The following is a 20338-nucleotide window of genomic DNA, read 5'->3' as shown; positions in this document are numbered from 1 at the left end:
GACTGTTTTGCCTACTGTTTGCGTGTGTGTGTGCATGCGGAAAGAGGGTAGCCTAAAGGAAGCGAGGTAGGAGGACAAAATAGGTTTAGCGCCACCCGCAGCACGGGAGTCTGAATTACATCCAGGAGCAAATGGATAAAATAGACCGGATTTTTTTTTTTAAAATATGAATCGATACTCTTGCGGACGTGTCGATACATCGTATCGTCGGCTGTTGGATCGATACATCGATGCAAAATCGATTTTTTTTACATCCCTAATGTGCTGAGGGAGATACTGGGATATGAGATACCAAAAACCTGTTTGGCATTATATCTGGGGAACCTACCACAGGAGGAGGTACAAGGAAGGGATGTATACCTGGTAAAAGTATTATTGGTCGCTAGCAGGAAGGCAATTACAAGATCCTGGTGTAAGGTAGACCCCCCTACTAGAGAACGGTGGCTGAGTGTTGTAGAAGAGATTTATGAGTTCACACATACCTAGAGAATACAGGAGGAACAATTCAAAGGGAAATGGGAGAAATGGATTTACTACAGGAGGTGTGAGGGTGATACCATCAGTATTGTGTCTTAATAGATATTACTTCAACTTATATGCTATTAAACCAATAATAACGGGAGACTGCGTCTTGCTTCCCTGGCTGATTTATTTCACTTTTTGTACTAACTCTGGTACAAGACTGCCCTCTGTTGACGGTTGTATGCAACAGGTATTTCCAACATAACAACGGTATCCTTAGCAGGTCATAATTCAACTCAATACATAACATACTCCTCCCCACTTAAATGAACACTGCACCTGCATCTAATAAGTAAATTAACATCAACTTCTTAAAGCATTGATATGTACTGTTAACAGAACTACGAAGTATGTTATATGTCATATACTCGGTAACCGTATAGCATGTTACTATATGTAACTATTTATGAAATAAACAATTCTCAAATACTGTAAAAGTATGTAAACACAATCATATAACATTTGACTAAATATCAAAAACAACTTAAATGTCCATCTTTCCTTTTCTTTTTCTGTAATGTTTTCTTATTTTTTTTCTATTTCTAAGGGAATGAGGTGGACTACTCAGACCCTGACATAACCCTGGGGATTATTCTGCCCCATACTTCTGGGTATGTCACAACTACAAATCTAGGCGCTCAGGAGACCGCCGTTCTCTTAGTGGGTAGCGGCGGGTGGCACTACCATCTGGTGTAGCCCCACTGGCTGTGTCAGACACAGATGTTGGCGTCGGGCTTGAAGTCAGTTCAGTTTGTGCATCAGCTGAGGTAACACCAGCAGAAGCGGGCTCTCCAGCGTCTGCTGTGTCCTGGGTGCATGTAAGTTGAGTTGGGCTAACCTGCAGGCCAGGTTCAGCACAGCTCACCGGTAGAGTTCCTTCAGGTGCGGCAGCTCCAGCAAGCAGCTGGTCCACGTGTCTCCTCCAGACAATGTCCTCACAGGTCCGGACAGTATAAGATACAGGGCCGGTCTGTGCTATGACAGTGGCAGGAACCCATTTCGGACCGTTGGTGTAGTTACGTGCAAGTACCTGATCACCTGCGTGGAAAATCCTTTCCTTTGATCTTGATTTGCGTCTCTCCACCTGTGCTTGTTGCTTTTGTAGCACAGTCTCTTTAGTGTCAGGTGGTCTCAGAAGGTCGAGGCTGGTACGGAGCTGTTTCTTCACGAGGAGTACTGCAGGAGCAACTTTTGTGGTTGAGTGTGGAATGTTTCTGTAGGAGAGCAGGAAACTGTTCAGCCGCTGATGGAGGGAGCCTTGTCCCTGGGAGGCCTTTAAAGCGTGTTTCATGCTTTGAACAAATCTCTCTGCCAGTCCGTTGGTAGAGGGGTGATAGGGAGAAGAGCGAATGTGTTGCACCTCGTTAGCCTCGAGGAATCTCTCAAACTCTTGTGAGATAAATTGGGGCCCATTATCGCTCACCAGTTGTTCAGGAAAGCCAAATCGACTGAACATCTCACCAAGTTTCTCAATGGTTTTCTCTGCCGTGGTCGATCTCATTATTGACACTTCTGGCCACTTACTATGTGCGTCCACTGCCACCAGAAACATCCTCTCTTCAAATGGGCCAGCAAAGTCAATATGAAGGCGTCGCCAGGGACCCCCTGGCCATTCCCACGGATGAAGAGGGGCAGGCTGTGGCATGCAGCGGACTGCTTGACATGATGGACATGTTCTGGCCGTTTCTTCAATTTGTCCATCAAGACCTGGCCACCAGAAGTAGCTTCTGGCCAGCTCCTTCATGCGAACAATACCACAGTGGCCTACATGTAGCTGCTGCAGTACCCGTTTTCGCAGCACTGGTGGGATAATCACTCTGCGTCCCCATAGAAGACATCCTGCCTGTACAGACATCTCGTTCCATCTTGTCATGTACGGTTTTAGCTCCGGGAAATCCCTACCTCCTCCTTTCAGCACAGCATCCAGTAGCCTTGATAGCACTGGGTCCTTACTGGTCTGTCGTCTCACTTGAGCAGATGTAACAGGAACTTCCTCCACTTGTCTGAAGTAGAAGATGTCAGCCTGACGTGGCTCACCATGGTCCACAGGTAGGGGTAGCCTGGATAAGCCATCTGCATTAGCATGTAACTCAGACTTTCGGTACTTGATATCATAGGTGTGAGCAGACAACAATAAGGCCCATCTCTGCATGCGGCTAGCAGCCAAGGACGGAATGCCTGTGTGGGGTCCAAAAATTGTCGTCAGGGGGCGGTGATCTGTCAGGAGAATGAACTTCCTTCCAAAAAGATATTGGTGGAACTTCCGGATCCCAAAGACAATCCCCAGCGCTTCACGTTCAATTTGAGCATATCCGCTCTCTGCTTTGCTGAGGGTGCGTGAAGCAAACGCTATGGGGCGCTCCTCACCATTAGCCATGATGTGAGAAACAACTGCCCCCACCCCGTAGGGGGATGCATCACATGCAAGTTGTAAGGGCAGCTTGGGGTCAAAATGTGTCAGGGCATCGGACCCTAACAGTGCAGTCTTTGTCTGAACGAATGCCCTCTCACACTGTGGTGTCCATTTCCAGGGTCTATTGTGGCACAACAGCTGATGTAGTGGGTTAAGCAGAGAGGACAGATTTGGAATAAACCTTCCATAGTAGTTTAGGAGTCCAAGATAAGAGCGCAACTGGCTCACATTTTGAGGTGCTGGTGCATCTACAATCGCCTTGACCTTGGATGGCGCCTTGTGTAAACCTCTTGAGTCAATCACGTACCCTAAGTACTCGACTGAAGTCTGGAAGAATTCACATTTGGATTTGCGGACTCTGAGTCCGTAGTCCTCCAGTCGCTGCAGTGTGGCATCCAGGTTTGTTAGATGCTCTTCATCTGTTTTTCCAGTGACAAGTATGTCATCCAGATAGCATTGGACTCCAGACAGTCCGCTCAATATCTGGTCCATCGCACGCTGGAAAATAGCCGGGGCTGATGTTATCCTGAATGGTAGTCTGCAGTATCGGTAGAGGCCCTTGTGGGTGATTATTGTCAGTAGTTCTCTTGACTTTTCATCCACGTGCATCTGGAGGTAGGCTTGGTTGAGGTCAAGCTTGCTGAATTTTTCTCCTCCTGCCAAGAAAGCAAACAGATCATCAATGTGGGGCAGTGGGTACTGTTCAGCTTCCAGTACTGGATTGATCGTGACTTTGAAATCTCCACATACCCGCACTGATTCATCCTTTTTCATGACTGGTACTATTGGAGTAGCCCAGTCGCTCTGTTTGACAGGTTCCAGCACTCCACTCCTGACAAGAGAGTCCAGCTCAGCTTCCACTTTTGGTTTTATTGCATAGGGAACTGGTCTTGCCTTACAAAACTTTGATGTGCTCTCAGGTTTGATGTTCACTTTAACTGTGATACCTTTCATGCTCCCTAGCTCGTCCTTGAAGACTTCTGTGTGTTTGCTCAGAATAGCTGACAGACTTGAGTCTCCTCTGCACAGCATGCGGATTGCAGGCCAGTCCAAGATGAGCTTCTTAAGCCAAGAGCGGCCCAACAGTGAGGGGAAATTTCCTTTAACCACATACAATTGTAGCTTAGCTGTTTGGCCATTTACCTGGACGGTGACATGGATTACCCCTTGTGTTGGCACTGGCTCCCCAGTGTAGGTCCGCAGGGTGAGGCTGGAAGGCTTCAAGGGTATGTGCAGCAATTTCTCTTTGTAAACAGTCTCTGACACAAGGGAGACTGCTGAACCTGTGTCGATTTCCATGCGCACTGGACTTCCATCCAGCAGTGGAGTGACCCAGTATCCATCTGACTCTCCACTAATTGACAATACGTACACTGTCGCCTCCTCTGAAGAGCTGTTGTCCCCAGCAGTGGTGTGGCTTTGCTGCATGTTATGTACAGACTGTCCCTTTTTAAATCTGTATTTTGGCTTTTTGTTCCATTGTTTTTGTTTCTTTTCAGTTCCTTTGCCTCTACAAGCGCGTTCAATGTGTCCTTTTTTTTCCACACTTCCTGCAATTGATGTCCTTACTCCAACACTCAGCTGCAAAATGTCCACTGTTGTCACATCTGTAACATTTGCTTTGTGCTCCTTTTTCTTCTGTGGAGACCTTGTGAACCTTTGCACTTGAATTGAGGTGATGAGATTCCTTGGCGGCTAATTCCATGGACACACTGATTTCAACAGCCTTCTCCAAGGTAAGTGCACTTTCAGTCAGCAGGCGTTTCTGTGCCGCTTCACTCCTCAGCCCGCACACAAGTCTGTCTCTGATGGTGTCGTTTAGCACATTATTAAACTCACAATGTTCTGCCAGCTTCCTTAATGCAGCCACAAACACTGTTACAGACTCTCCTTCCTCCTGGTTCCTCTTATGGAAACGAAAGCGTTCAGCAATTAACAGGGGCTTCAGTGCGAAGTGAGCTGCTAACGTAGCCACTATGCTGTCGTAGGTTTTGGACGCGGGTTTATCTGGCTGAACCAGACAACGTAGCAAGTTGAACGTCTTCGGCCCCACCACGCTCAAAAATGTCGGCACCAGCTTTCCATCTTCAATGCTATTTGCTACGACACAGCAATCAAAACGCTCGGTATAGGAGCTCCACTGCTCTTCCCTTTCATCATAGGGACCCACATTGCCAACCAGTCCAGTCATTTTAGCTTATTAGCAAGTTACTGTTCCAGTCTCTTTTTACTGTACTCACGCTCCGTCCGTTTACTGATGGCCACGCTGTGTCCTTGACGGTGAAGCTAGTTAGCTCCTCTGCTAACCTCCGACAGTCACGACAAAAAGGGTGAGAAAAACAAACTCCGGCCGGTTCAAAGTCTTCCTCCCCACGAACACAGGATACACGCATCCACCGCTTTATCCTCGTCGCCACTTTATTGTGTCTTAATAGATATTACTTCAACTTATATGCTATTAAACCAATAATAACGGGAGACTGCGTCTTGCTTCCCTGGCTGATTTATTTCACTTTTTGTACTAACTCTGGTACAAGACTGCCCTCTGTTGACGGTTGTATGCAACAGGTATTTCCAACATCACAACGGTATCCTTAGCAGGTCATAATTCAACTCAATACAACAATCAGTAACTTGGGTATTGACAACTGATCAGGACTAAACTGCTGTATTGTGACTGTATGGAAGACCTATAAGCTGCTATTGGATGTAGTTCTCTTGCATTTCTTTTGTGTTCATGTATACTGCGGTAATTAAATGAAAAATCCAAATAAAAATTAAAGTTTAAAAAAAAAAGAAAAACTGACAGCTGATGTGAGCTTGTAAAAAAGATGATCTTCCTGTCTGAACTTTCTCTAAACTTTATTTTTACATTTAAGGAATAAAATGCATCAGGACAAATAGATTAAAAAAAAGATGATGTGAACCACTGATGTGAAGAATAAATGTTAATCAAAATAATTTACATCAAACTGTTTCATCATCAAATGAATTAAATATAAAGTGTCCTCTTTCATGATAACATATGTTGTAATATATGTGTCATTACAGACTAAAGGACTGTGGACTCTCAGAGACTCACTGTGAAGTTTTGGCCTCAGCTCTGAAGTCCAACCCTCATCTGACACATCTGGACCTGAGTGACAACAAACTGTCTGATTCATCAGTGAAGCGTCTGTCTGCTGGACTGGAGAGTCCAAACTGTGGACTGAAGACTCTGAAGTGAGTTCACTGACTGAAGCTTTGGTAGATTTATTTTCTATTAATTGAATTCAAATTCTTCACTGAAGTTTCAAATGTTTGGTTCATAGTTTTCAGAATTAGCCTGAGCGCACACACACACACACACACACACACACACACACACACACACACACACACACACACACACAATCACACTGACACACAAACTCTCACTCTCTAATACTGATGCTACTATTTAGACTAGGCAGCTATGTACATGCAGCACTAGCTAGGAAGCTTACTGCTGAATCACTGGAACCCAAATGCAAAGTTAAATGTCAGCATAGAAACAACCTTCAAAAGTTACTTTATCAAATTCTTTGTAAAAGTTGAATATGAAAACCACTTATGATAGATCTTACCTGTGAGCAAAGAAAGGTGCTTACTTACTTACTTAGTGGAAATGTTTAGAGTGGCCATGTTTCATGTACATTGTTTGATGAAGAACTCCTCACAAAACAAAACAGAGCGAGGAAGCATCTTCTCTCAGAGAAGATCTTTGGCTGGACACAGGCTGCGGCTCACTGAAGCAGGCACCTGAATCAACGTTGATTAGGACAGCTGATCTAATCTGTGTGTGACTTGACTTTTGAACAAAGGCTAGGTAAAACTATTGCTGCTTGAAGAGAGGAAGTTAAAGTGAAGCAGACAGCAACCCAGCTACAATATTTAGATAGAAATCCAAGTACTAGGCTACTAATATTTACACACACACACGTCCCTACAGCAGCAGAGAGCAGTCACGCTGACTGAACACAGCTTCAATGAACAGGCTACAATTGATAAACATGCAGTGAGTACAACAGCAGACTGAGCTGGTTCACAAAGCGTGATACTTGACATTTCTCCCAAGAGTCAACTACTTGAATCTGAATCATCCTGATATGCAGCAACTCTGAAAGCACTGAGGGAGAAACATTTAAAAAGACTGCTGCAATATGATAGGCTGACAAAGTAGGTGTGTCAACGTGCTATTGGTTAGATGTGAGCAGGTGATGTGAACAGCTGACGTCTTAATTGATGCCCCAGAAATGACAGAAAGGAAATGATGAGCTGTGAGAGAGATCAGAATGACTGAGGGATGAGAAATAAAACTACAGATGTGAGCTTGTAAAAAAGATGATCTTCCTGTCTGAACTTTCTCTAAACTTCATTTTTACATTTAAGGAATAAAATGCATCAGAACAAATAGATAAAAAAAAAGGTGATGTGAACCACTGATGTGAAGAATAAATGTTAATCAAAATAATGAACATCAAACTGTTTCATCATCAAATGAAGTAAATATAAAGTGTCCTCTTTCATGATAACATATGTTGTAATATATGTGTCATTACAGACTTAGGAGCTGTGGACTCTCAGAGACTCACTGTGAAGTTTTGGTCTCAGCTCTGAAGTCCAACCCTCATCTGACACATCTGGACCTGAGAGGAAACAAACTGTCAGATTCATCAGTGAAGTGTCTGTCTGCTGGACTGGAGAGTCCAAACTGTGGACTGAAGACTCTGATGTGAGTTCTGTGGTGAAGTCAGTCCATATTAGTGATCCCATGTATTTGTCTCAAGGCAAGGCAAGGCAGTTTTATTTATATAGTGCATTTCATACACAATGGCAACTCAATGTGCTTGATATAAAACAGAAACATTAAAACATACAATTAACCCCCACCCCACCCCTCCCCCATAATAAAAACAAAGATCAGAAAAATAGAAAGCTGCTTCACCATGTTTAGTTTGAACTCTGGGCTCAACTATCTGACCTGAGTCAGTAGATCTCAGAGCTCTACTGGGTTTATATTCTACTAACATGTCATTCATGTATTCTGGACCTAAACCACTCAGTGATTTGTAGACCAGTAGCAGAACTTTAATCTTTAAACTTTAACTTTAAATCTATTCTATAGCTGACTGGGAGCCAGTGTAAATACTTTAGAACTGAATGGGAGCCAGTGTAAAGACTTTAGAACTGGAGTAATGTGCTCTGATCTCTTTGTTCTGGTTAAAACTCGAGCTGCGGCGTTCTGAATGAGCTGCAGCTGTTTAATGCTTTTTTGTGGGAGTCCAGTCAGAAGACCGTTACAGTAGTCGACTCTACTTGAGATGAAAGCATGAATCAACTTCTCCTGGTCTGTTTGACACATAAAACCCTTCACTCTGGATATGTTCTTAAGCTGATAGAAGGCTGTTTTGGTGATTGATTTGATATGACTGCTGAAGGTCAGATCTGAGTCTATCAGCACGCCAAGGTTTCGGACTTGGTCCCTAGTTATTAGAGAGAGTGACTCGAGATGTTTACTGACAGCAATCCTCTTTTTATTGCCTCAGTTTTGTCCTGATTTAATTGAAGGAAATTTTGGTTCATCCAATTAGTGACTTGCTCTAAACAGTGACACAGTGACTGTATTGGACTGTAGTCATCTGGGGACAGTGCTAGGTATATCTGTGTGTCATCTGCATAACTGTGATAGTCTACATTAGAGTTCTGCAGAATTTGACCCAAGGGCAGCATATATAGACTGAACAGAAGGGGTCCAAGAACTGACCCCTGAGGAACTCCACATGTCATAGCCACTCGATCAGATTCATAACTTCCAATGGTCACAAAATAACTCTGCCCTTCCAAGTAGGACCTGAACCAGTCTAGGACTGTTCCGCTGAGTCCTGCCCAAGTTTCCTCTATGTTTTTTTTGGTCAACTGTTTTAAATTCTGACATTGCAGTTGAGTTATTCCTGGGAGGTCTTAGGGATTGCATCATGTTATTGTTTTGTTGATTTGTGTTGATATTTAACCTTATGGACTGGATTTTTTCACTGAAAAAGCAAATTCATTACATTTTTCTGTGGAAAGGAGTTCTGGAGCTATCTGTTTAGGGGGGTTTGTAAGCTTATCAACCGTAGCAAACAGAGTACGAGTGTTGTTGATGTTCTTATTAATTATTTCAGAAAAGTGTCGCTGTCTAGCTTTGAGTAACTCATATTTAAAATTACAAAGACTTTGTTTGTAGAGGTCAAGGTGAATTTGAAGTTTAGTTTTTCTCCACTTCCGCTCTGCTTTCCTGCATTCTGTTTTTAAAGCCTTTACCATCACAGTGTTCCTCCATGGTGTTTTCTTTCTGCTCAAGGTTGTCTTAGTTTTAATAGGTGCAACAGCATCCATGACATTTGAGATTTTCCAGTTAAATTTATCCAGGAGTTCATCAACTGACTCTGCACTCACAGTTGGTGACATAGCTATAGCCTCCATAAACACTGGTATTCTCATTTATGTACCATCTCCTAACAGACACAGAGGTTTAAGTGAACATTTGGAGTGATCTGTAAGTCAAAGAACACACCAGATCCAGAGTGTGGCCTCGAGTGTGTGTGGGCCCTTTCACATGTTGCAAGAGGTCAAAAGTGTCAAGTAGAGCAGAGAGTTCTTTGGCATTACTGTCCATGTTATTGTCTACATGAATATTAAAATCCCCTGTTATGATAAAAAAGTTGTAGTCAGTGCAGATAACTGACAGCAGTTCAGCAAACTCATCAATGAATTTTCCTGAGTATCTTGGAGGTCTATAAATGATTAAAAAAAGAACTTTTGGATCACCTTTTAATAAAAAACAGAGATATTCAAAAGAGCTAAAATCACCTAATGTAATTTCCTTGCACTGAAATACAGATTTAAAGATGGCAGCATCTCCCTCGCCTTTCTTACCAGTTCGACACTTGTTCATAGAACTAAAATGTGTTGGTGCTGCCTCATTGAGAATAGCACAACAGCTACATTCAGTCAGCCATGTTTCACTAAGAAGTAAAAAATCTAGATCATAGGTTATAATGACGTCATTAACTAGCAGTGATTTGTTGGCTAGTGATCTGATATTGAGTAGAGCTAACCTTGTGGAGATAACAGGAGACACTGGTATATTTTGAGGTTGACATGCTATACTAATAAATTAGCAGATTTAATTAAACTCTTGTTATTTCTCACCAGTTTAAACAATCTTCTGTTACCTGTCATCACAGGGATTGAGAAAACTACCTGAACTCCATAGGGCCCTGACTTTTCCTGGGGGAGAACAGAATTGGTATCAGTATTGCAGCCTGGACCCGGCACATATCAGTGAGACTCACAGATGATCTGAGTCAAAGGAGGTGGGGGGGCTCTGTGACTCTTGGATGATGGTTCTTTCCAGCGTGGTGGAATGGGAGGGGCTCGACAATGAGGGAAGTTGAGGGGAGAAAAAAAATGAGATTTGGGCGTGGTGTGAGTTGGATTCCAACATTGACAAGGTCATTCATCCTGTCGGTGAAATCCAGAAGTGGGGAGTCCTGACTGAGTGGAGAGAATGAAAGGCTGGATGGGGTCCTGGTGGGTGAAAGTTGGGAGTCTCCTGGTGGGGCTGGGGGAGGCTCCACCTGTCGGGCTGTTGGGGCTGGGGGAGGCTCCTCCTGTCGGGCTGTTGGGGCTGGGGGAGGCTCCTCCTGTCGGGCTGTTGGGGCTGGGGGAGGCTCCTCCTGTCGGGCTGTTGGGGCTGGGGGAGGCTCCTTGTGTTGGGGTAAGGATGATGACATTAAAGCCTCTCTCTGGGAGTGCTGACTTTCATGGTCAGTCTTTATCTCAGGCGGTAGCAGTTCTTCTCCAGAACGCTGTCCTATCTATTGTTTTGGATTGTCTCGCCTCTTGTCCTTGGCAGGGGCTGCTGGTGACTGACGCACAAAATAAAAAATGTTAAGGCAAAATCCATCTGCCTTAAAGAGGTGTCTGCGTTCCCAAAAAACGTTGAAATTGTCAATAAAATTCACTGATTGAGCGGCACACGTATCTTTGAGCCATCTGTTGAGCATCAGCCTGCTGAATCTCTCGTCTCCTCGCCGAACTGTCGGTAGAGGTCCACTGATAAACACCTCAGTATTCAGACATCGAACTTTGTTCAACAGATCATTGAAATCCCGTTTCAATATCTCTGATTGTTGCTTGATAACATCAAGTGCTCCTGTGTGTATGATGAGAGATTTCACTGTCAGATGCTCAGCAGTGATTTCCAGAATTTTCTCTGAGATATCGGACACCATGTTGTTGGTAAAACAGAGTACTTTGGTGTTTTTGTTGAAAAAGTGTGATATTTAGGATGATCCAGTCAGCATCCAATCAAAGATCCAGTATTTCCAGGTACAGTGAAGGTGTGAGAGGAGAATGGAGCACTGAAGTCATATTGTCATTAAGTGATTGGCATCAGCTGTTTCTGTAACGGGTATGGAGTGAACCCAATAGAACCAGGAACTTGTATGAAACAGTCTTTATTCAGCAGAATAAGCACAGCAGGTCAGAGGATGGCAGCAGAGAACCAGGTCCAGGTGAGCATGGCAGGTAAGGGGGGAAACTCACTGCTAATGGAAGTCCCGCTGGAGAAGTGAAGCTGATCAGGTGGGTTTCTTGATGAGCAAAAACCGGCCCAGTGCCAACCAGCCACAGGCAGACGAGGAGCAGAAAACAGACCGGCAATACTCGAGGTCAGGGACAGAAGGCTGGTGGGTTTACCGGGATTGAGATGAGAGGCGGTGGTCGGTGGCAAGTCGGGTCGATAACAGGTAAGCAATCCGGGAGTAAGTACTGGAGAGTCAGGCATGGAAGCAAAGACAATCTGGCAAAGAGTGAGTGGAGTGAGGCTGCTCATATACTGGCTTGATTGGAGATGGTGAGCAGGTGAGAGCAGCAGGTGAAGGCTGTTAGACTGATGAGGGGTGTGGCTGAGCAGCAGAGCAGGGGAGGAGCAGAGCAGACTGTGACAGTTTCATTCATGCTTCACCATCACTGGCTCATTCATCAGCTTCTTGGCCACCAGCTGACCAGTCACATCCTTTCATATTCATACAGCTGTTCAGGTGTATGACCTCACACGTATCATTGATTACTCTCCACTACCCAACCTCCTCTTTGATCAGAGCTGATTGATCTAAGATTTAATGTTCATGTTTGTTAAATAAATGTAAAAATGTTTATTAAAAGGTTTTCTTCATTTTCCTGCTGAGTCTCCTCAAACAGCAGAGCTTTTTCTTCCAACTCTAACTGTATAATCATTTCATATGAATGGTCATTTCCCTGATGTAAGTGTCTGAAATATATTAGTGTATCTACTGTCTGTGTCTAGGTTCATTGATTCTAAAGGTTTTCCTGTCATGTTGAGTGGAAACCAGAAGAAGAGAGCTTGTGTGGAGGAAGAGCACAAATCAGAGCCTCCAGTATCTACCTGTGTGTCCAAACATCCTCCTCCAGACTTCACTCATAAAGCTGGATCCTCAGACTTAAAGTAAGAGACTGTTTCTACTGAGAGCAGAAATGCACTTCAGTCATTTATCTCTATGTGAGAAACCTTGATTTTCTCTTTGATGTAAATTTGGCAAAAACTTTGGGTGTAAATATGAATATTACTGAGCTACATTTGTTCTGTGGGACAAACCAGAAATCCTGATTACTCCACACTTAATTAACTCAAAGCTAGATTGGAAAGTCCAGAAGATGATGAACAGCTTGGTGGTTGTGTGGAATCACCAGAGTTATCTTTAATGAAGAGTCTGATTATTTGAACCCTTTTCATAAGACAGTCCAGATAACTGGTGTGTTTGTATTTATTCCTGCAGGGTGGAGGACAGACGGGACAGCACTACACCTCCCACACATAATGAACGTGAGTGTTGAGACTGTGACCAGTTCAGAGCGTGATTGTGATTTGACAAAATACAAATCTAAAGACAACTAGTTGAGATTGTGTCTGTGGAGTTAAGTCTGTTTCTGACTTTGCTCTGTCCACCAGTTTTTATTCCACTCTGAATGCACCATGGTGCGTTTGTTCACTTATCAGGATTCAGAGTGAAAACAACACAGCAGGCTTCGTTGGTACGATGTGTTGTTAAGGTTCAGGTGAGACAGGAAGTACTAGCTGGTAACACTAATCATGTGTTTGATGCTTAATCAGACACTAAACACTGCAGAGTTGTTTGTAATAGAAATGCAGCGTTCACATTACAAAGCAATCCAGCAGGAATGTGTCTTTGCATGTTTGTGATTCATCAACACAGTTTCTTGTTGGATGATGTCACATGTTGTTGCAGCAGAAGTTGAGTCTGCGTTGTGTTTGTGTAAGTCGCTGTGTGGCTGGACTGCCTCCATTCAGATGAAAGAGAGATGAGAGAACTGCATTTTTTCATACAGGGCTAATGTCTGAATGCAGCCTTAAAAAGTGTCAGCTCCATCTTTGTCAGAGCCCTAATATCAGTCTCAAGCTGGTCTTGGAAATTTCAAACATTCATTTGCACTGTGAATTAAGAACCACTGTGATCACAAAATCTTTAAAGTGAGGTTTGACTCTTACTCATTTTCTGGCAGAGAGGCTGGTAGGAGGATTTTGTTACCTTTGGACGGAGCCATTTCCTGTTTTCCTCTGTTTTATATCCATGAAGTCAATATTTTGGGTTTTGGTGTGTTGATCAGACAAAACAACAGTAGAAGATATCACCTTGCTCTCTAGGGGACTATGACAGACACTTTTAGATTTTTCTGGCATTTTCTTGCTTTTTTCTGATTTATTGTTATTGTTGTGAAAGATGTTGTGTTGCCTCACTGCAAGAAGTTGAATTCAGTTGAATTTCAGTGATTTCTGTGTTGAGTTTGGATTTTTCTCCTTGTGTTTAAATGTCCAAAGACGTGGAGTGATCATTTAAATGTTGTTTAGACAGTTTGTTCCACTGTAATGAAACTATGGAATAAAAATATTCTTTATGGACACTTTGTAAATCCAATTTAACTTTGGTTTTGGGTCTTGTAAACATGACTGTGCTTGTGGTCTTTAGTTTGTTAGTTTTTTCATTTTGACTTTATTGAAGGTTTTTTTCCAGTAGAGAACAACAGAAGACATGTGGAGAAAGTCTCTGTCCAGTCTTAAACTGGAACTTTGTGTTGCAGCTTTCTCTTTGTGTCTTTGCCCACTGGGTCACAAGCTTCATGTCTAGAAGTGAGTTTAACATCTGCTGTGTGTCTTCTCCACATCCTCTAATCTCCCAGCAAATCCGTCCACATCCAACACAAACCTCCATGTGTCTGAGGACAGCAGAGACGATCAGCTGGATCCTGATGATCCAGAGAGGCTGAAGCAGCAGCAGCAGCTTGAGTGCAGAGAGAATCTGACTGGGACGAGTCACTGGCAGGTACAATCAATACAAAAGTCCATTTTTCACTTTACGTGTTTCTTCATTTGTTATTGATCAGACTCATATTTTTGTCAGACTCCAAACATGATTTCCTGTCATCTGTAATATCTTCAAGCTCTCGTTTCCTCTCCTCTCACTCATCTGTGAAACAAGCAGCTGCAGAATGTAAAGTTAAAGAGCAACTGATCATTTATTCAGTTGGACTAGTGATAATCAAATGATGAATAAACAGTAAAGAGTGCAGGTGGAGTAGAGACTGAAGCAGTGAGGATCCTGTCAGCTGTACCACTGTGAGGGTCAGCTGGTCAGTTTGTGTAACTAATGTTGTCTCTTTCTCTGCATTTTAGGACTTCACACCCAAAGTGCTGACTGAGTCTGCAAACATTTCATACAGGTAACTCAAACATGAGATGCAGAATATTTCAACCCTCAACCTCATTGGCTCCTTTCAGTGATGACACTTGACTTTCCCTTCATACTCCTGCAGCTGCTGCTTCACTCACATCTTATCCAGCTGTTCAGTTTGGTCTTTTTAAACACTGCAGCAGTCACAGCAACTTGAGTTTTTATTCATTCAAACCAAGAAAAGGCTCAATGAGCTTCTGTTTGTGTTGTGTAATCAGCTCCTCTGTGTCCTCCAGGTTCAGCTGTCCTTGTCCAGGTGTGTTCAGGTGTACTTTGACTGGACTGGTGTTTGGTACGGTTCAGGAGGCGGAGCTGCAGTACAGGACTGTCCAATGGGATGAAAGCCTTCTACAACCAGCTGGCAAGATGGCTGCAGGGCCGCTGTTCAACATCCACAGTCCTGACGGTGCTGTCAGTCAGCTCCGCCTGCCACACTGTGAAACCAGGGATGGTAAGCTGATCATTGTGCTTTGTGAGTTTTATTAAAACAATAATAAGACTCCTGTTAGTGCCTCCTACAGGCTGCAGAGTTCACTACAACCACTGATGATTTATCAGTTCTTTGATCTTACCAACGTTAGAGCTAAACATGTAAAGTTTATCCTGAGACTGGCCGTCAAGGAAACTGAAAAGGGTTCATCATCTGGAGATACAAATGTGTTTATTACATTTTTGGGAATGACATTTTAAAACAAGGTTTAGAGTTATGTTGGTAAAATGGAAACAGAACAACCTAAATGTAATTTTGCCCCATTCAATTAAGGCCAGACTGTCCATTCAAATTGAATCTTTCTTGATTTCATGTCCCAAAAAGACATTTATTTAATATATCTCCTCTAGAAGACTCATAGACTCACCGGCTTCCCATCCACCAACACTGACAGTAGTGTTGGATGATTTGTCCAGCCTGTCCAAACTGTTTAATTCTTCACTGACCAGACGGAGAGTCCTACACATCAAGTAAAATGAGTACTAACATATATTGAGGTTGTTGTTAGTAACATAAATCTATTTTCACAGTTCCTCTCCCTGATGGTTTGCTGTCTGTCGTCCACATCACTGATGATGGAATGAGCATCCTGGAGCCGCTGGAGATTACAGACACTCATGTGGTTGTGAACGTCCCTCACTTCTCTCTCCTGGGCCTCGTCTGGGACGTTGTCATGAAGTTCCTGAATATGACAGTTAGGGGCCAGGTTCTGCTGTTCCTCCGACCTCCGGATGATGATGATGATCAAATACTTGATGTATTTCTGCTGCAGGGCAACATTCCTCTGAGCGAGGTAAAAGTATCTGTCATACAGTATGTGCTTACCATCAGCCTCAACTTGTTTTATACCACAGCTGTTTCCACAACAAGCTGTATTATCTAGGTATTCAATATGGCAGCGTGTTAATGCCACCATGATATTTTACTTGTTATAAACTTTTTTTTAGATTTCTTTTTCAAGATATTTTTCATATTCATGTTTTTTATGTGATATTTTATCAGAATAACATTTTAATTAACAACATATAATTGTGTCTATATTTTCAACATAGAACTGCTTCTACAGGATCTCATGGAGAGATAAAAGGAGAAACAAACATTACAGTTTAATAAGATGCCACTGCAGTGAGGGAGACTTGTTTATTTCCACCTACAACATGTCTAGATTCATCTATAGATGTCCAGCATGTACAATAACAGAATATGAATAACTCAGAGAGTTCATTGTCTATCTCTCTGTGAATAATCGCCTCAATAATCATGCTGTGTTACTGAAGGTTGCTGCCCAACGAGGAGCAGCTGAGAACATTGAGATCTCTTCTGACTGTGATCTCAGCATTGGTCAAAGCTACAGTGTTCACTGTGAACCTGAAGCCTCCATAATCCAGCCTGAGGTGAGTCTGATACACTTTTAATGGTAACGAACTTAATTATTATATGTTTTGGAAAATAGATTCATGATCAAGATAAAAACATTTAGAACAGGTATGAAAGTGATGCTTTGCTTCTGGTTTTCAGCGTGTACAGTTTCGCACAAAGCTTGGACCAAACTTCTTCCCAACGTTTGAGGTTTTCCTCACAACAAACCCAGAGAGAAAGACTTTTATGGTCCAAGACCAAGAGGGGACACAAGTGTGGAATCGGGTGGTGAAACTGACAGGTAAAGCTTTCACCTCATGTCCGAGTTGAGACCCCAATTGTAAAGTCATCATAGACATTATTACTCTAATAACAAATCAAAGATTCCACTTCTGGATTTGTTATGCAGCCTTCAGACAATGTTACAGAAGTCTGAGGGTTTTGTATTTAGGAAAGAAAAAAAGATTTTAGATTTTATTTATCTGGATTGAAAAATACCTCCCTGTCTCCTGCCACATGATGATTTTGTTAAAATGTTCATCATTTGTAAAAGGTCTCTGTTTAAAAGTGACTGAGTTATTAAATAAGTCTTTTCTTGTTATCTTTCAGGTTCAAGAAGTGAAAATCTACAGAGGAATCTCCAAGCAAGGGACGTCGCCACAGTGGGGGAAAGCAGCACAGCAGAGGAATCTCCCAGCAGGGGGCACCAACCCAGCAGAGGAATCTCTCAGCAGGGGAATCACCCAGCTGAGGACGTCATTCCAGCAGAGGAGAGGCTGCGCTCCATACGGACACAGTTTGTTACCAGAGTGTCTGAACCTAATCTAGACAAGCTTCTGGATAAACTTCTTGAGTTTGGTGTTATAAATGATGATGAAATGCAGTTAGCCAGCACAAAAACAGCAGCAAACAAAGCTCGAGAAGTGATCGACATGGTGCGAAGAAAGGGAACTGAAGCCAGCTCACGCTTTATCATTGCCCTCCGTGAGGTGGATCCAAACCTTTCCATACTGCTCAACTTAAGATGAGTGTGATGATGAACCTGTTTAACAGCTGACTGTTTTACAGTCTCAAGATACTTATTTTCATCTCCAGCTGTCATCTGAAACTAATATGAAGCTTCAGCGTCCAAATGAGTCAAATCTTCATCTTCTATGTTTCAACGTTACAGTGTTTTTACTAGCAAAGTCTTTTTGTTACTATACTTCCACCTCAGCTCAACAGGAAACACTGAGAGGAGATATGATGCTAAAAAGACTGTAAATACTACTAATACTACATAAAGTACTACTACTAATACTACTACTACTACATATAGTACTCCTCCTCCACTCAGTAAATGTGTCAGATATCACTTGATATAATAACTCAGACTGATGAAGCTCAATAGAAGCTGATCATCTACTTTTAAATGACTGTGTGGACACACTGTGGATTTAGTCTCCATCACTTTACATTGAAAGCACATTTGAAGGAGATCTTTTAATAGTCAGTATGAACAGGAGGAATGATTTCAGAGAGGAAAACCTCTTTACTGTTCATATGGACACCTGAATTTAATATAGACTTACTTTTTTTAAAACTATTCTTTAATATGTGTGTGATTATGAAGATTATACAAAGAAATTATTTAGTCCTAGTTTAATATTATTTTTATCAAAATGTAAATATATTTTTTGATGTGGAGTGTAACTGTGTTGAATGGATAGGATCTCTGTCGCTGTATTTTTGGTTGTGGTTGGTTGTGTATTTTATGCTTTACATATTTATGTATTTTAAGAATGATTTTATGGACTTTTTTCATTTATGTCTACTGTATGTATGTTATTGGTGAGCTAAAGACAATTTTCCACCACAATGGACAATAAACTTCTATTCTATTCTATTCTATCAGCATCTACCCAGAAAAAGTATGAAAAGTTTAAAAGTTAATTCAAGAAGACCATAAAAGTTTGATTAATAGATGATGGTGACCACACTGTAAATTATTTCTGAGATTTCACTAGATGTATTATCACTTTTCATGCTTTTACTGTGAAGTTTTACAATATCATACCGTATTCAGAATTTTATTGTGAAATTACCGTAACACAGGAAGCTGCCGTTGAACCTGGAGCTACGTCACTCTGAAGTCTCCCACTGACTCAGTAAAGGTAAGTGTTAATATGTCAAATTTTGTCAATTAAGAATGACTTTTTTTGATATATAGTTAATATTATTGAACCACACGGACCAAACAACGTTACTTTTAAGTGCTGTTATCATTTGTTTGTTTTTGTAGCTGAAGTGAAGAGTTTGCTACAGAGATAATGGACGTTAACGGCAAATAACGGCAGGTTTAAGCGCGCAAATTTCAGCTCCTAATAAATATTTGGTGTAATGTTAATTCGGATATTCAACAGATATTCAAAATAAGGAACGGTGTCTTTTTTTCAATACCTCCTAAGCCATGTGACCTAGTGACTCCAAAGCAATGCAGAATAGTTCTCCTATGTAGTACCAACCACACACACCTTTTTTTACACCCATTGTATGCACACTCTATTTTATGATTTTTTAAAAAGAAAAGCCATTATTGCCTATAAGGAATTGTCTCTTTTTCGCATTTTCTCCACCCTGATTGGCTCCCGCTCCCCCAATAAGCAGTGCTTTTCCCGGGCCATAGACTTTTGATTAAACCACCCAATACGCATGCACACTCTATTTTATATGATTTAAAAAAAAGAAAAGCCATTATTGCCTATAAGGAATTGTCTCTTTTTAAAATAGTACATGAATGTAATTGGATAGAGAGAGGGAGGAGGAGCGAGGAGGTCAGTGCATCATGGGAAGACCCCAGGCAGTCTAAGCCTATAGCAGCATAAACTAGGAGCTGGTCCAAGGCTAATAAAAAAACAGTTTTCAAGATCAAGAACTAATGTTCACAATTTTACATAAAGCAAATAATAAAAGCAAATGTTTTTGTCTTTTTGGAAACGTTGTCAAAAGGACATCAAAACTTTATTTGAAAGCAATGAATTGAGAAGCTCAGTCACAGTATGATCTGAAAATCTGTTTTATGTCATGTATCGTCACAATACAAAATATAACACATACTGTATTTCATACATTCATGGCTTTGGTGTTTAATAATAATTACCAAAATACATTTCTAAGTGCCATTGTCTAAAACATCACTTTCCTCAAATCAGAAGCTAATTTTCTGCATTTTTCCAACTCATAAAATCAAGTTAAAGAAATCTGATTGAAGTAAAAAAAATAAACTAGATGTGCTTTCTGATTCCAGCGCTGACATTTCAGTGTCGAGCCCTGTAGTAAATTCTCTCTGACTGAACTATGTGAACAACAACAACCAGCCTATTGTGTTTGTTCAGCACAGTGTTTCTCTGCAGAGCCTCCGCTAAATAAAAGACTTCTTTTCAATAAAAGTGAAAGGAGGGAAAAATTGGAGATCTTCCCGTTCAACAGGACACAAAGTGCTTTCTGTTTCGGCCTGTTCATTTGAAGAAAAAGACAGATCATACATTCCTCACATTTGTTTTCATGGCTCCAAACTCTCCTCTTTGGTTTTAGTAGCAGATTCTTTGCTGTTTTTGAAGCACTTAACTGAAAATTAATAAAAATGTGTCGCATCACATGACATCAGGTCTAGATTTCTTAATATTCAGCTTTAATGTGATTATGTTGAGATGATTATTGACATTAAGATGTTGTCAA

At 41.8% G+C, this 20338-nt stretch overlaps 1 protein-coding gene across 1 annotated transcript; it reads left to right on the top strand.

Annotated features, from left to right (window-relative positions):
* The first annotated feature begins 10520 nt into the window (after window positions 1–10520).
* On the top strand, window positions 10521–17649 carry LOC128366928 (uncharacterized). Its single transcript, XM_053327689.1, has 11 exons — window positions 10521–10718; window positions 11472–11530; window positions 12312–12470; window positions 12802–12848; window positions 14222–14364; window positions 14715–14761; window positions 15009–15223; window positions 15793–16055; window positions 16540–16656; window positions 16781–16922; window positions 17231–17649. The coding sequence occupies exons 1-11, from the start codon at window positions 10521–10523 to the stop codon at window positions 17647–17649; spliced, it is 1809 nt and encodes a 602-aa protein (XP_053183664.1).
* The last annotated feature ends 2689 nt before the right edge of the window (window positions 17650–20338 follow it).

Source organism: Scomber japonicus, chromosome 10, assembly GCF_027409825.1.
Source record: "Scomber japonicus isolate fScoJap1 chromosome 10, fScoJap1.pri, whole genome shotgun sequence".
In the NCBI taxonomy this organism is placed as follows: Eukaryota; Metazoa; Chordata; class Actinopteri; order Scombriformes; family Scombridae; genus Scomber; species Scomber japonicus.
The sequence above is the reverse complement of the archived record's forward strand: the minus strand, read 5'-3'. Positions and strand labels throughout refer to the sequence as shown.

Bases quoted from the DNA above. Each gene is read 5' to 3' on its own strand.
- LOC128366928 (XM_053327689.1), top strand. From the start codon at position 10,521: ATGGGGTCCTGGTGGGTGAAAGTTGGGAGTCTCCTGGTGGGGCTGGGG. The intron at 14,365-14,714 runs GTACAATCAATA...TCTGCATTTTAG, and splicing joins CTGGGACGAGTCACTGGCAG to GACTTCACACCCAAAGTGCT. The intron at 15,224-15,792 runs GTAAGCTGATCA...CTATTTTCACAG, and splicing joins ACACTGTGAAACCAGGGATG to TTCCTCTCCCTGATGGTTTG.